General features: G+C 36.6%; 1 protein-coding gene across 1 annotated transcript; it reads left to right on the top strand.

Moving 5' to 3' along the window:
- The first annotated feature begins 4,587 nt into the window (after positions 1-4,587).
- On the top strand, positions 4,588-6,186 carry LOC112763911 (uncharacterized). Its single transcript, XM_025809455.1, has one exon. It carries the CDS (start codon positions 4,588-4,590, stop codon positions 6,184-6,186), a length of 1,599 nt encoding a protein of 532 aa, XP_025665240.1.
- The last annotated feature ends 7,158 nt before the right edge of the window (positions 6,187-13,344 follow it).

Raw genomic sequence — 13,344 nt, 5'->3', positions numbered from 1 at the left:
CATCATGATGTACGCTCTCGTGTACCTCCTAACTATCTCCTCGTTTGTATCCTCAGGAAGATAACTGAATGTCTCCTGCATCTTAGTGCACTTCACAGTAAACTCGTCGATGCAGTCCGCCCGCGGCAACACACCCAATAGCTCATCGAACCATGCTAATGCTGGATGACCGCCGTCGATGTACCGCTCGAAGTCCGTCAAACATCCACTAACGTACTGTCCATAGATCTGGAGCCCTAGCTGATACGTTACATCCTGTAATATAATCGTGCACTCCCCCGGACGGCAGGTGGAATGTATGCATCTCCGGACACTATCTCTCAACAAATGCACTCACTGATGGCTCATCCAACATAAACCAGTGGTTGTTGAGCCTCGCGAGATGAGTCAGGCCAGCTATCTGCAGGTACGGCATGATCCTATCGTCTAAGGGCATAGCATGTTACCTCCTCATGCTCGTGATACAACAGTGGGTTGCATGACAATGCAATAATTCTCTTAGAACCATAACACTTTACAAAAAAAAAAAATCACCTAAACTGGATAATTCTAATAAAAAAATAATTTAACCAAAATTGAATTAAATTCTATCGGAACATAATTAATCTAGTATTTATGACGGAAAACTAAACCCTTTAGTTTTTAACAAAAGTTGTAGTGCCTCGTTAATCTAACATTTGATAATTCAATTTTTTAAATAAATTAAATCATTCTAAATTCTTGCTAATATTCTACTGCCTGGTTAATCTAATACTTGATAACCAAATTAATTTAAATTAAATTTTAACAAAATTTCTAACCTCGTTAAACTTCTAACGATAAAAATTCACAAACCCTAACCGTACCTGTTAAATCTACTCGTCAACATACTTAGAAACCCCTTATCCAACATGCATTTCTAACTACTATTTGAAGTTTAAAGATCTTAATAATTCTAATAATCAAGTTCCAAGCGATTTTATATCACTAACAATTTTTTATTTCTTAAAGAAAATAAAAAAATTTAAATTTTATTTACTAACCTCTTTGTGCACGCTACCAGTAATATGAGTGATTTCATCCAACCAATAGATTCAATTTGGGTTGTCTTCCATTTTTGCAGTGTCACTCTTCTACTATAGATTGCCTTAGTTCCTCTGGATTTTTCGTTGTGAAGGGGTGGTGTAATGTAATTTGAAACAAGTAAATTCAAATTCTATATATAGAGGTTTGCACGTAAATCCAATTAAAGTGTGTAGATTTACATTGAAAGGACATATATATATAAATCGAATTAGAGTGTGTTGATTTACTATGTGCCAAAACTATGGACTAAATCAATAAAGGTTATATCGATTTACAATGGGTTATCTCAAAACAATGTGCGTCCCATAATAAATCGAAGCTACTACTCTACTAAGTCGATATATGCTAATTCAATTTACTACTATAATTTATAATTCGACTTTAGCTAATTCGATTTATATAATAATATGTATAAAGACATTTACGTAATATTTTCTGTTGAGTGATTTATGTAATATTAAGTTGTCTTTGGTTTCACTACAGCAGAGGTGGAGCCTAGCGGCGGAGAAACAGCGGCCCTAGCCAAAAATGCTGCTAGTTGAGAAGATCCCGGCAGAGGTCAGCGGCGGTCTGGCAGGTACCGCAAAACGCCCCTAGATAGTGGCCGTGCAGTCCGAACCACTGCGAATTTGGTGTATATATCTTCAACCCTCCTTATTTTACCTAACCTCTTGGCGCGAACGAAAGCACGAGCAGAGGCGCGAAGAGCACCCAACCTAAATCTGGCGCAACCTACCCGCGAGTACACCCAGAAACGCCGCTAGGTGAGTTTCAATTCCTTAATTCAATTCCCCCTTTTACCTTACTGCCATTAATTGAAATCCCCTCCCCCCAATTTTGCAGAAACCCGTCACTTGATTTTGGTAGCGCGCCAAACACGAGCGGGAGCAGAGCGGCGTACCATCTGCTCCACCCGGCGCTTCCGTCTTGGCTGTCGAATCGCGCAGCGGCCAACCGTGGTTCTATCACCGGCGACGAAGTTGAGCATCTCATCGGTAGTGCGTGAAACTGCGACACCATCCTCCACCGTGAGCAAATCCTAGCTATCGCTGCCTCCCCCTTTCACTGGTTTGTTCTTCCACATTGAGCTTTTCTTCTGGTTTTCATTATTGGTTCAGAGTTCTGAACATGTATTTGTCTATATGTTCTATAAATTTTGGTTAATTGAAGCTGTTTCGAGTTAGGGATTTCATTCAGTACGATTAATTAGCAGGTTGCAAGTTTATCTTCCAAAAGATCACAAATATTAGAGTATAATACATCTGTCCATGATCATCAAGGATGAATTGCTCTGTTAATTTTTATATTCAGTATTGAGACTTGATTGGTTCACGTTAATATCGTCTATCTCTCACCCTTGAGTGAATCTCTTATTGTGTAGACAGATAGAGTACTTTTCGCTTTGTGTGATGAGTGTGGAGCTGAGAAACAAGGTTGGGTGGTTTGAGTGAACAAAAAAGCATGTTGATACCATTGGATTGATTTAATTTTACAAATTCTTTAATGCTCAATCGATTGTTCATTGTTGCTTTTTTCCTCCCCTTTTTCTTACGATGGATCATCAAATTTATATAGTTAGTTGAACTTGAAGGGTAATCGTGTGAGTTGGATTGAATCAAGCAATAGTTTGGATGAGAGAAAAGAAAATCCCATTAGCCTTTGAGCCATCACTGAACCCCCTCCCTGTGTATGTTGCTTTTAAAGTGTGAAATTAAAATAGACTAATCTAGTTACAAGGTTCTGGACTAATCCTGCTATATAGATGCAAAGTGGTTGTCATCATTCCTTTTAGGTGCGTGTACAGAACTATGCGACATACAAACGCTACATTTTTCATAATGATCTCCATTGTGCTCTTTGCATTCTATCCTGCATCTATGGTCTGCCTCTAAGCTTAAAAATTTGAATTCACTATGATAAATTTGATTTATTAATATTGCATCCATTCATCTTTTGCATATGTGAGTAGTGGAATTGATCATTCTCCTAGTTAGGAAAAGGGTTATAATAACAAGGATTTGAGCCTGATGTAGCCATAATATTGTAAATGTGTTATAACCAATACTTACCTGCATTGACAACTTCTCACCACTGCATCTTTTGCTTATTATTAGTAATATTAAAGTGAAATAAGCAATATTATGTGAGTTTTGGATATTGTTGGATAATTGATAATATAGTATATTTGGTGACATTTTCTAATTTCTAAAAACTTTGACTAATGAATGAAATGTTGAAGTCAAGAGGAGTTACTAAGTTCTAACAAACATATAGATACATGAGTCTCTATTCCATTTTTAGTTTGACTGATTGGTACCTATTACGTTCAACAAATTGCAACAGAATATAGAGGTTTCCTTTGTATTATTATTTATGTGAAACTTGAAAGTAGTGCTTAACTAGTTTCCGCAGCTAGCTAGCTTGGCTGGTTTATATACTAATTATTGATAGAGAACTTGGTTTACATAAGATAGGATTTTGGGTATTTTTCCAGGTATGAAAAATAATGAAAATATTATGGACTCTGCGTGTTTACTTATAAAGTTTCATTTTTTTTATTGACTTCAATTTATTTCGCTTGACCATAGTATCCTCTTTCTACTTCCTGCTTGGGTAATACAGTTTTCTATTACAGGGCAAATGAAGCCAAAATATCAAATGAACTCAACTATATTCTTTATTATTATTACTACAATTATTAATGTTATAGCATCTCCCTTACCATGGCTCAAAACCAAATTTTCTTGTTTGCCCTTTTTTTTTCCAAGTAAAGGAACAATATTGATTTCTCAAAACCTGCTACAAGTGATTTTTTCGATATATTAAAATTGAGTTGAGGGGTTAATAATTTATTCTTTTTCACTGAAACTCATTTATTCTATTTACACGGTCGAAGACAATTATGGCAGGGGAACTATAATAAGACCTTCTTATAAGCATACAAGGAGTAATATATCCTTAAATTTTATGAATCTATCCTCCATCTGTTATTGTTGTTATTTTAACCCTTTTTTATTAACTTTCTTTTAATTCTAACTTTTAATACTGTTTTGTCTTCCATTTTTGAGATATTTTAAAGATTCTATTCACTGTACATGATCATTGTTTAGTTATGTTTGTTGACCTATTTATTTTTTAATTTTAACAGTTATTCTTGGTTTCTTTTTCAATTTTTAAGGTAGCTTTTCTTTATCTTTTCATTTTTTGGACTTGGAACCAACAATTCTTTCTACCAGTATTCTTTTAAGAAAGCACAGAATTTTAAACATGAGTAAGCTTCCTTCCCAATACCTTTCATGTTCTTCATGTTATCTGGGATGCACTCAACTTTGTTTCTGTTTCCGTTTAGAGTTATTGCGTTGCTCCCTACATGGTTTTACTTGTAATATATTGTCGAGTTTATTACGTATGGTATTCTCCCATATCATAATTGTGATAGACTGTTATTGGTTCACCTGACACACCCCATTTTTTATTTGTTTTTTTTAGTTCTATGTATTTTTTTAGTAATTATCTAGTTGTATGTGCTATTTCATTTACTTAGACATTGATAAGAGCTGGATTACAAAGCCACGAGGTAGTGTAGAATATAGGGATGGACTGAATATATTCCTAGACTTCGCATTTTCCAATGCATCATCCGATGGGATGATACATTGTCCATGCCCTATGTGTGGGTTCCCGTTTTTCCAGACTAGAGAAGATGCATACGATCATCTTTTGATGAAACCATTTCCCTCTAACTATACCTTTTGGTTACATCACGGTGAGAGGATCGTAGACGAGAGGCCCAGCGATAGGGAAGAACTAGATCCCACTATAAATTCAGGAGATCAAATGCATGACATGATCCACGACGCATTCAATTTGCCGGGACTGCAGAGTGAGGATGAAGATCCCATGGATGGGCATGCTGGAGACGTTGCTGATGGGTTGCCGTACTTATCTGATGAACCTAGTCACGAGGCTCGTGCCTTTCAAGACTTGCTTAAGGACGGTGAGCAGGAATTATATCCGGGATGTTCAAGATTCTCGAAGATGTCTTTCCTGGTGAGGCTGTACCATATAAAGTGCATGTGTGGAGTGAGAAACAAGGCTTTTGGATTGATTCTAGAGCTATTGGGGGATGCCTTTGAGCATGAACAGATTCCGAAGACCTTGCACGATGCCAAGAGGATCATAAGGAAGCTAGGTATTGAGTACAAGAAGATAGATGCATGTCCGAATGACTGCATGCTATACCAGGGTTCCGACCACGACCTGTCTAGATGCAAACGGTGTGAAGCATCTAGGTGGAAGCAGAAGACCAGGAAGAATTCTGTAGTAAGGATCAACGCCGTTGTCAAGAAGAATGGTAAACCTCAGGCGGCGAAAGTTCTTCATTATTTTCCTCTGATTCCACAGTTGCAGCGGTTATTCATGTCCAGCAAGACAGCTGTGGACATGTTGTGGCACAAGAGAGGCACCAACTCTGACGGTTTCTTGAGGCATCCCAGAGATGGCGAGGATTGGAAAGCATTTGACATGAGATATACTGACTTTTCTGGTGATCCGCGTAGTGTTCGCTTAGGCTTGGCCAGTGATGGCTTCAATACTTATGGAAACCTCAGTTCAAAGTACTCAATATGGCCAGTGATTCTTATTCCATACAACTTACCCCCATGGATTTGCATGAAACAAACCAACTTTATATTCTCTATGATTATTCCCGGTCCTAAAATGCCTGGCAATGACATAGATGTATACCTACAGCCCCTGATCGATGAGTTGAAGCAGTTGTGGGCCGGTGTTGATACCTACGACGCCAGTGAGAAGAAAACATTCAAGATGCGTGCTGCGTTGATGTGGACTATCAGCGATTTTTCTGGCTTGGGTAATTTATCTGGTTGGAATACGTACGGCGGGAGAGCCTGCCCCATGTGTAATTTGGACGCCGAGACTATGCGACTTACCTTCAGTCAGAAATGGTGTTATATGGGTCATCGGTGCTTCTTGAATCGTGATCACAGATATAGACAAGACCGGATTAGATTTAATGGTAAAGTAGAGGATAGATCCCCACCTACCAAATTGACTGGCAGGGATATCCTGAGACAATTGGAGGGTGTGCCCGTCTCATAGGGCAAGGTGCAAGCGGTGGGCAGTAAAAGAAGACGTGGCCAGCAGATCGTGATGCAAGACGAGTCACCCTGGAAGAAGAGGAGTGTATTCTTTGATCTACCATACTAGGAGAACAACGAATTACGTCACAACCTTGACGTCATGTACATAGAGAAGAATGTGTGCGATAACATTGTATTCACCATGTTGAACGAGAGCGGTAAATCCAAAGACCACCTGAAAGCTCGTAAAGATCTCTAGTTGATGGGAATCAGGCATGATATGTGGCCACTTGAAGGTGGAAAGTATCCCGCTGCAGTCTTTACCCTGTCGAACTCACAGAAGGATGTCTTTCTTAGGACCATCAAGAATGTGGTCTTTCCAGACGGGTACTCTAGCAACATCTCTCGCTGTGTTGACTTAAAACAACGCAAGTTATTTGGTTTGAAGAGTCATGACTGCCATGTTCTAATGGAACATCTATTGCCAATTGCGTCAAAACACGTATTGCCCACCCCAGTGTCCGCCGTCTTGGCTGATTTATCAGCCTTTTTCCGACTAATATGCAGTAAATTCATAGATCATCAACACCTCTCCTTCAGGATCGTGTGGTCCATACTCTGTGCCACATGGAGATGATATTTCCACTTTCATTCTTCACAGTCATGGTTCATCTAATGGTGCATTTGGTCGAGGAGGTACGTCTCGGTGGCCCAGTGCACTACCGGTGGATGTACCCAATCGAGAGGTAACGATCTTCTTAAGCTTTCTCAGCCTATTTTATTAGGATAGCTGTCACCTAGTAATTTATATGTTACATTCTCAAAGGTACCTATATCATCTCAAGCAGTACGTGCGTAACAGGGCACAACCGGAAGGATCGATAGCAGAGGGCTACCTATCCGAGGAGATCCTCACATTCTGTTCAAGATACTTAGATAACGTCGAGACTAGGATCAACCGACCGACGTGCGTTGACGACCGGCCGAGCGATGCTCCGCCGAGTGAGATTGCCAACATGTTCCTAGAGGTTGGAAAGGCGGTCGGGGCAGCTTCATTTTTCACACTAACACCAACCGAAAAGCTTCAAGCACATTGTCATGTACTGGTCAATTGCATTGCTGTAGAGAAATTATTGGAGTACGTACAGAGCCTGAGTTCCAAAATTATACCGTGAGCCAATTCGGTATTGATAGTACTGAACTTGAAGTATCTTTTTGTGTGCACAGTGAGTACAGAGCCATCACAAAGAGAAAATTGTGAAGTAAAACAAGGTCCCAGTCTCACATAGATAATGTTGTGCACAGAGAATTTTCGAACTGACTCAGGCATATAGTAATCTTAATATCCCAGGATCCTACTACCCTTTGATGCTTTCTTGCCTCTAATGGTTCAATGCCAGGTCACATTTGGAAGCACCAATCATTCGAACGAGTTGCAGTGGCTTGCCTGCGGTCCGATTGCTCAGGCCAAACGCTATCAGGTGTACAATGTCAACGGATTTAAATTTAGGACCATGTCGAGGGAGGAAGGAATGAAAACACAGAATAGCATGGTTTATGTCACTTCGGATACTAGAAGTTATGCAAGTAAATGGGATGCCAATGTTGATGTTGGCGGTGTCTCGTATTACAGGAGATTAGTAGACATCATCGAGCTAAATTACAGTGGTCAATTCAATGTAGTCTTGTTCAAGTGTCTTTGGGCGGATACCACGTCGAGGAGAGGCATCCGACAGGATATTTTCGGCCACACTTGTGTCAATTTTGCCACACCGATTCACACCGGTGATCGAGAAGACGATGAGCCGTACATTTTGGCATCTGAGGAGTGTCTTGTGTTCTACGTGGAGGATGAGGTGGAGAGCGGATAGAGTGTAGTAGTCCATGTGAAACCAAGAGATTTGTTTGACATAGGGGAAGACTATGAACATTGCGAGGTCGACCTTCATCCACAGTCCTGTATGACTAGCTTGCCTGAATTTGATGTCGAAGGCCTGCGGTTGACAAGAGACAGCGATTTAGAGGAGTCCATTACCGACGGGGTTGAAGATTGTGATGAGGCAACCGATTCCTAAAAGAGTGGGTTGTATTTAGTGGATTGTATGTTAGTCATATCGTTAGACAATAGGTCGAATTGATTGAGACTTCTTAGATTTTTTAAACTTATCCTCTCATATAAACCTCTGTTATTTAACTGGGTCTTCACAATACTGTAACCTCTCCTTCAAGTCATCCTACAATCACATTTTTATACTGTCCTTGGACATTCTTTCTATCTCTGTTGACTTTCAGGGAAATTAGAGAGCAGAGACTTCTTTCTCATTTCCAGAAGCCGTTGGTTCGCAGAGAAGATGATAGATGCGTCTCCTTTTTCTTCGTTGGAGGTCGCAACCTCATTTGCAAGGCAATTGTGGTTCAAAGAGTCCCGTATACAATCATGGTTGGATGCCTTCTCTGGACACAGTCGCTTCTTTCGAGCCATTCATTATGCCCCGGCTTCAATGATGAGGGTTTGTTTGCTGCTGCCCAATTTAATTTTGTAAATCCTTTTCTTATTTGTTAATGAAACCCATATTCACATGGTTATGTTTAAATGCTAGGAATTGCTTCATTGGGACCGAAAGTACCGGGTCAAATTTTGGTTTGAGTTTATAACAAGTACGAAAATGTGGGAGTCACAGAAAATACTTGACGAGGTGAAGGTAAAATAGTGGTGTTTTTCCTTGCTATTTATCAACGTATATAATAGTTCTCTATCTAGATATCTAAACCATATTATTTGCTTTCTAAAATTATAATTAAATTTGGTTCATTAAGCCGAATCACTATTGAGGCTGGGGAGTTTAATTGTAATTTGTATAGCAAGATAAACTTGATGAGATATGTGGACTAGAAGAAACTTAATAGCATATAATATAGACCCTGTTGTCGTACTCAAGCATATAATATTGACCCTTTTGTGGTTTCAAAATGCCCAGTTATAGTAGAAGCTATGTTTAGCTAGATGGTTATGATATTATATTCTCTTAAGTCTTTCTTCTTAAGAAATTGTCAAATTGCACCCAAAAACCTTTTCTAATCTATGCGGGTGTAATAAATGAAAGGAAATTCTGAAACTATCTGAAGATAAAGTCATGATGAAAACTATTATATATATATAATGGAAAATTCTCAACCCTGTTATGAAGCTGGATTCTGGGATTATTTAGGCTTATTATCCTTATTCTATTTAATAGTAATTTCTCTTATAAAGTACAAATGGTTGAGTCTTCTAGAAGGGCTCGAATGCATGCGATTAACCTTTGCTTCTTTATATATATATATATATATCATTAACGGATATTGCTGAAGGTGGTATATCTTTTAATTTTACTTCGTAAACTGAACTGTGTGCATGAGGTAAATTTTTTAATTCTGACTTGAGTAGGAGCGAACCCAAAGATTCCAAATTTTGCTACTGTTACTTGTGTACTCTTTCTTTAATGCCATATCCTTTTTGCGATCTAATCTGTTTACTATATAAAAAAAATGTATAGTAATAAACTGACGAGTCACCAGTATGATAATTTTTAGGTTCGGAATGATGTGAATAATTATATATATCATATATTGTAAGGGATTACATTGTCCCAGGTTTTTACAAAAAATGTTTCTACATTATTTGGGTGGTGTGTTGTGCAGGTACGCTATGAAAATACTCTTGTTGTTGAACTGGATATTGCAGCACGAAAGGAATTCAAACTCATAGAACATGGACTTGAACGACTATGGGAACGTAAGATTATCAACTTTTTGGTTGTTGAATTAATATAATTATGTTCATACACTAATTCCTAATATTCTACACCTATATTTGGCTATGATGTACCTGTCAGGGTTATCTCGAACCCAGATTCAGGAGGCATCCGAAGAAACGGGGGAGGTGGTACCAGATTCAGTGGAGAAAGAGGCCGTTGTCTCTTCCGAAAGCTCTGAAGAGGCTGATCCTGCTGAACAAAAGGCCTCGATGCTGTCATATGACCTCAATAAAATGCCGGACGAGAATGAATATCCATATAGTAGAATGTCTCCTGATAAGAAGAATGCGTGGCACCAAACTATGCGGGCGACACGATACCTGAACCTTTGAAGATATTGCAATAGTATAATTAAATAATTTGGTTTTGGATTTATAGGATGCCCAAGACTTGTGTGTTGAAGTTGTCGTGACTTTATAACTCTTTATATTGCTTCTAGGGATTGTTAGTATGCTGCATTGAATGCCCTTGGTCTACTGTTTTACCTATTTTGGCAATTTTTTATCTTGACTATTTCAAGATGCTGATTAATATAAATTTTTTGGGACAATCAGTGACCTATTTTGCTATGATTCCTGCTCTGTTTTGCATAGAATATACAACCCTGTTAAATGCTACAAATGCTACAGTCTGAGCAAATAGACGGAATGACAAATCCTTTGCAAAACAATAAAATAAGAACCAGCTTTACCATGAAATGGACAATAGGATGGGAAGAAATTTGGATCAAGAACCTGGACAATAGATAGATCCTGAAATGGACAATGCTACCATACCAAAATGCTGAATGTAACAGATTACCTGTAAAATGTGGGAGGAAAAAGATAAGGCACAAAAGTATACAATGAAGTCTTCAAAAGACATGCAAATATAAAATATTTGCATACCTTTTACAAAAATCCGTTGCTTTGAAGCATCAACAGAATTTGCACTTAATAATAAAAATTGCAAGCCTCTAACATAAATTATCAACAGCGGAAAGGCAAGAGTCGAATTTAAATTTATTTGTTTACCATGTTTGACGAAGTTCTTAAAGGCCCTGTTGAAACCAGAAGCAATTTTGGTTTGTTTTACCCCAACAAAAATCCAAAGTATCAAGTAATCTTATATTAGGATATGTAGCTTCTCATTTGTGATGTCAATTGCCAAATATTGTATAATAGATTAACTATAATATGATATATATAAGATATATATGAACTTTAATATGATAATATGTTTCAGTTTTGAATGAAAAGTGTCCGATGTGCTTACTGTTATTATTGTTTCTTTTACCCTATTATTATTATTATTATTATTATTATTATTATTATTATTATTATCATCAGAGACGAATTTAGGAAGGGACCAGCATGGCCATGGCCCTCCTAAATTTTCAAAACTTAAAATATTATCAATATAATGTCTAAAATTTTTATAATATACTTTTTAATTCAATGGTTAAAGGAAGACATTTTATACTTCAAAGTATGGGTTCAAAGTTCAAACCCCATTTCATTCATTTTAAATTTATTTGCTTTTGTTCTTTCAATTTTTTTTTTTGTAATTCTTCTATTTATTATTATATAAAAATACTTTAGTTTTTATAATAATTTCTAAATGAATGTAAGAAAATATATACATAATATATTAGATTAAATTTTATTTTTTATAATATTAAAATCAAAATATATTAAGTGAATTATTTATTAATATAAATATATCTTATATATTATATTTATTAATTTATTTTAAATACATATATTAAAAGTCTTAGAGAAACAAATTTATATTATTTACGTTATATGACTTATATCTTTTATAATTTGGATAAAAATTAGAATTTTATGAAAAAAATTTTGATAGAAATAATTTTTTTAAAATTAATTTTAGTTTAAAATAATATTAAAAAAAGTATTTTTTTTAACTTTGAATTTCAATATGATACTTTCAATTTTATGTTTTTGGTCCCTTCTTTATAAGATTTCTGAATCTGCCACTGATTATTATTATTATTATTATTATTATTATTGTTGTTGTTGTTGTTGTTGTTGTTCAAAATTAAAGAATCAGTAATAAATTTATGTTCTATTCAATTTTTAATATTTTAGTTTCCTCCCACTATAATCATTCCCGTGTCTCAATTTCTTTTTTTTTCGGCAATAGTTACTCATTATAACAAATTTTGGATCTGTTTCAACCCAATTTCAAAATTCCCAACTGCTGCGCCCTACCTCTTCTCCTCACTCCTTAAACACTTTATAACCCACGCAGCCTTAGCTCACTAATCTGGCCTGTCTTTGTTGTCGCCGAGGAGAACTGCTCATCTGTATCCTTGATTTTCAGCTTCCAGAACCTGCCGGTCACGTCACTCTCTCTATTATTTTGGTAGTCGTGGGTTTGGGATTGCTGGTAGGCCCGCCCTCTCTGTTCTGGTAACCACCCCTATTTCCTCCAATAACATTTGTGATGTTCTAATGTGATTGCAGTAGGTGTTCTAGAGGGCATTGAATGAATTTGATTCTCATGAGTGTATTTTAAATCTTAAAGCTTTTTATATTGCTGATGTTTTCATGAGTAGTGCTAGAGTTTAGGAGTTCTTCATATCATTATTCCATCTATGTGTTGATATTGAGATGGCTTTTCCTTACTGTATCAATATGCTCTTAGGGTACGCTTGGAAGTTTAATCTAATTGGAAAGAAAGGATGAAGGGTAGGGATTTGGAGGATTAAGAACACACAGTTATAGTTCGAAATTTTGTTATTAACCAATTATTATATACACAAAATAAAAATCAAATTCTAATATTTTTTTAGATAAATGAATGAACTAATTATTAATCTAACCAAACTTAATTTCTTATAGCAATGAAATTATCATAACTTCATAAGGAAAAATGCTAAAACAAGGTTCTTCGTTATTACATAAAGAGAAACAGCACTCACGAAGCACCAACGGCTGTGATCCTTCCATGTGCATTTGATATATTCATATCATGGTATATACATAGTTACTTAGTTAGCATAGTAGGCGTGTTATGTGTTGTAACTTCCCTCCTGTGAACACGTTACTTCATTTGTTTATTTTGGTTTCATTTGGTGTTATAACTTATTTTTGGCCTTAAAGGTTCATGATTTGCTTTTGTAATGATGAATCTCGCTTATAAATAACAAGTAGAGTATTTTAGTTTATAACCATGTCTTGTGCTGAGTAACTCCTCGCATTGTATACAAGTTAATTTTTTGGGTTCTAGTATATATAAACAAAATTTACCCGCATTATATGTTGCTGGAGTTAATGTGATGATTTTTGGCCTGCATCATGTTATTATGAATTTAAGATGGCTAGAAAAGGCCGGTTTACCAAAAAGGCTAAATCAGGACCAGCATGCCAGTGGTC

The sequence above is a fragment of the Arachis hypogaea genome, chromosome 17, assembly GCF_003086295.3.
Source record: "Arachis hypogaea cultivar Tifrunner chromosome 17, arahy.Tifrunner.gnm2.J5K5, whole genome shotgun sequence".
NCBI lineage: Eukaryota > Viridiplantae > Streptophyta > Magnoliopsida > Fabales > Fabaceae > Arachis > Arachis hypogaea.
Note: the sequence above shows the minus strand (reverse complement) of the source record. Positions and strands in the feature narration are given on the sequence as shown.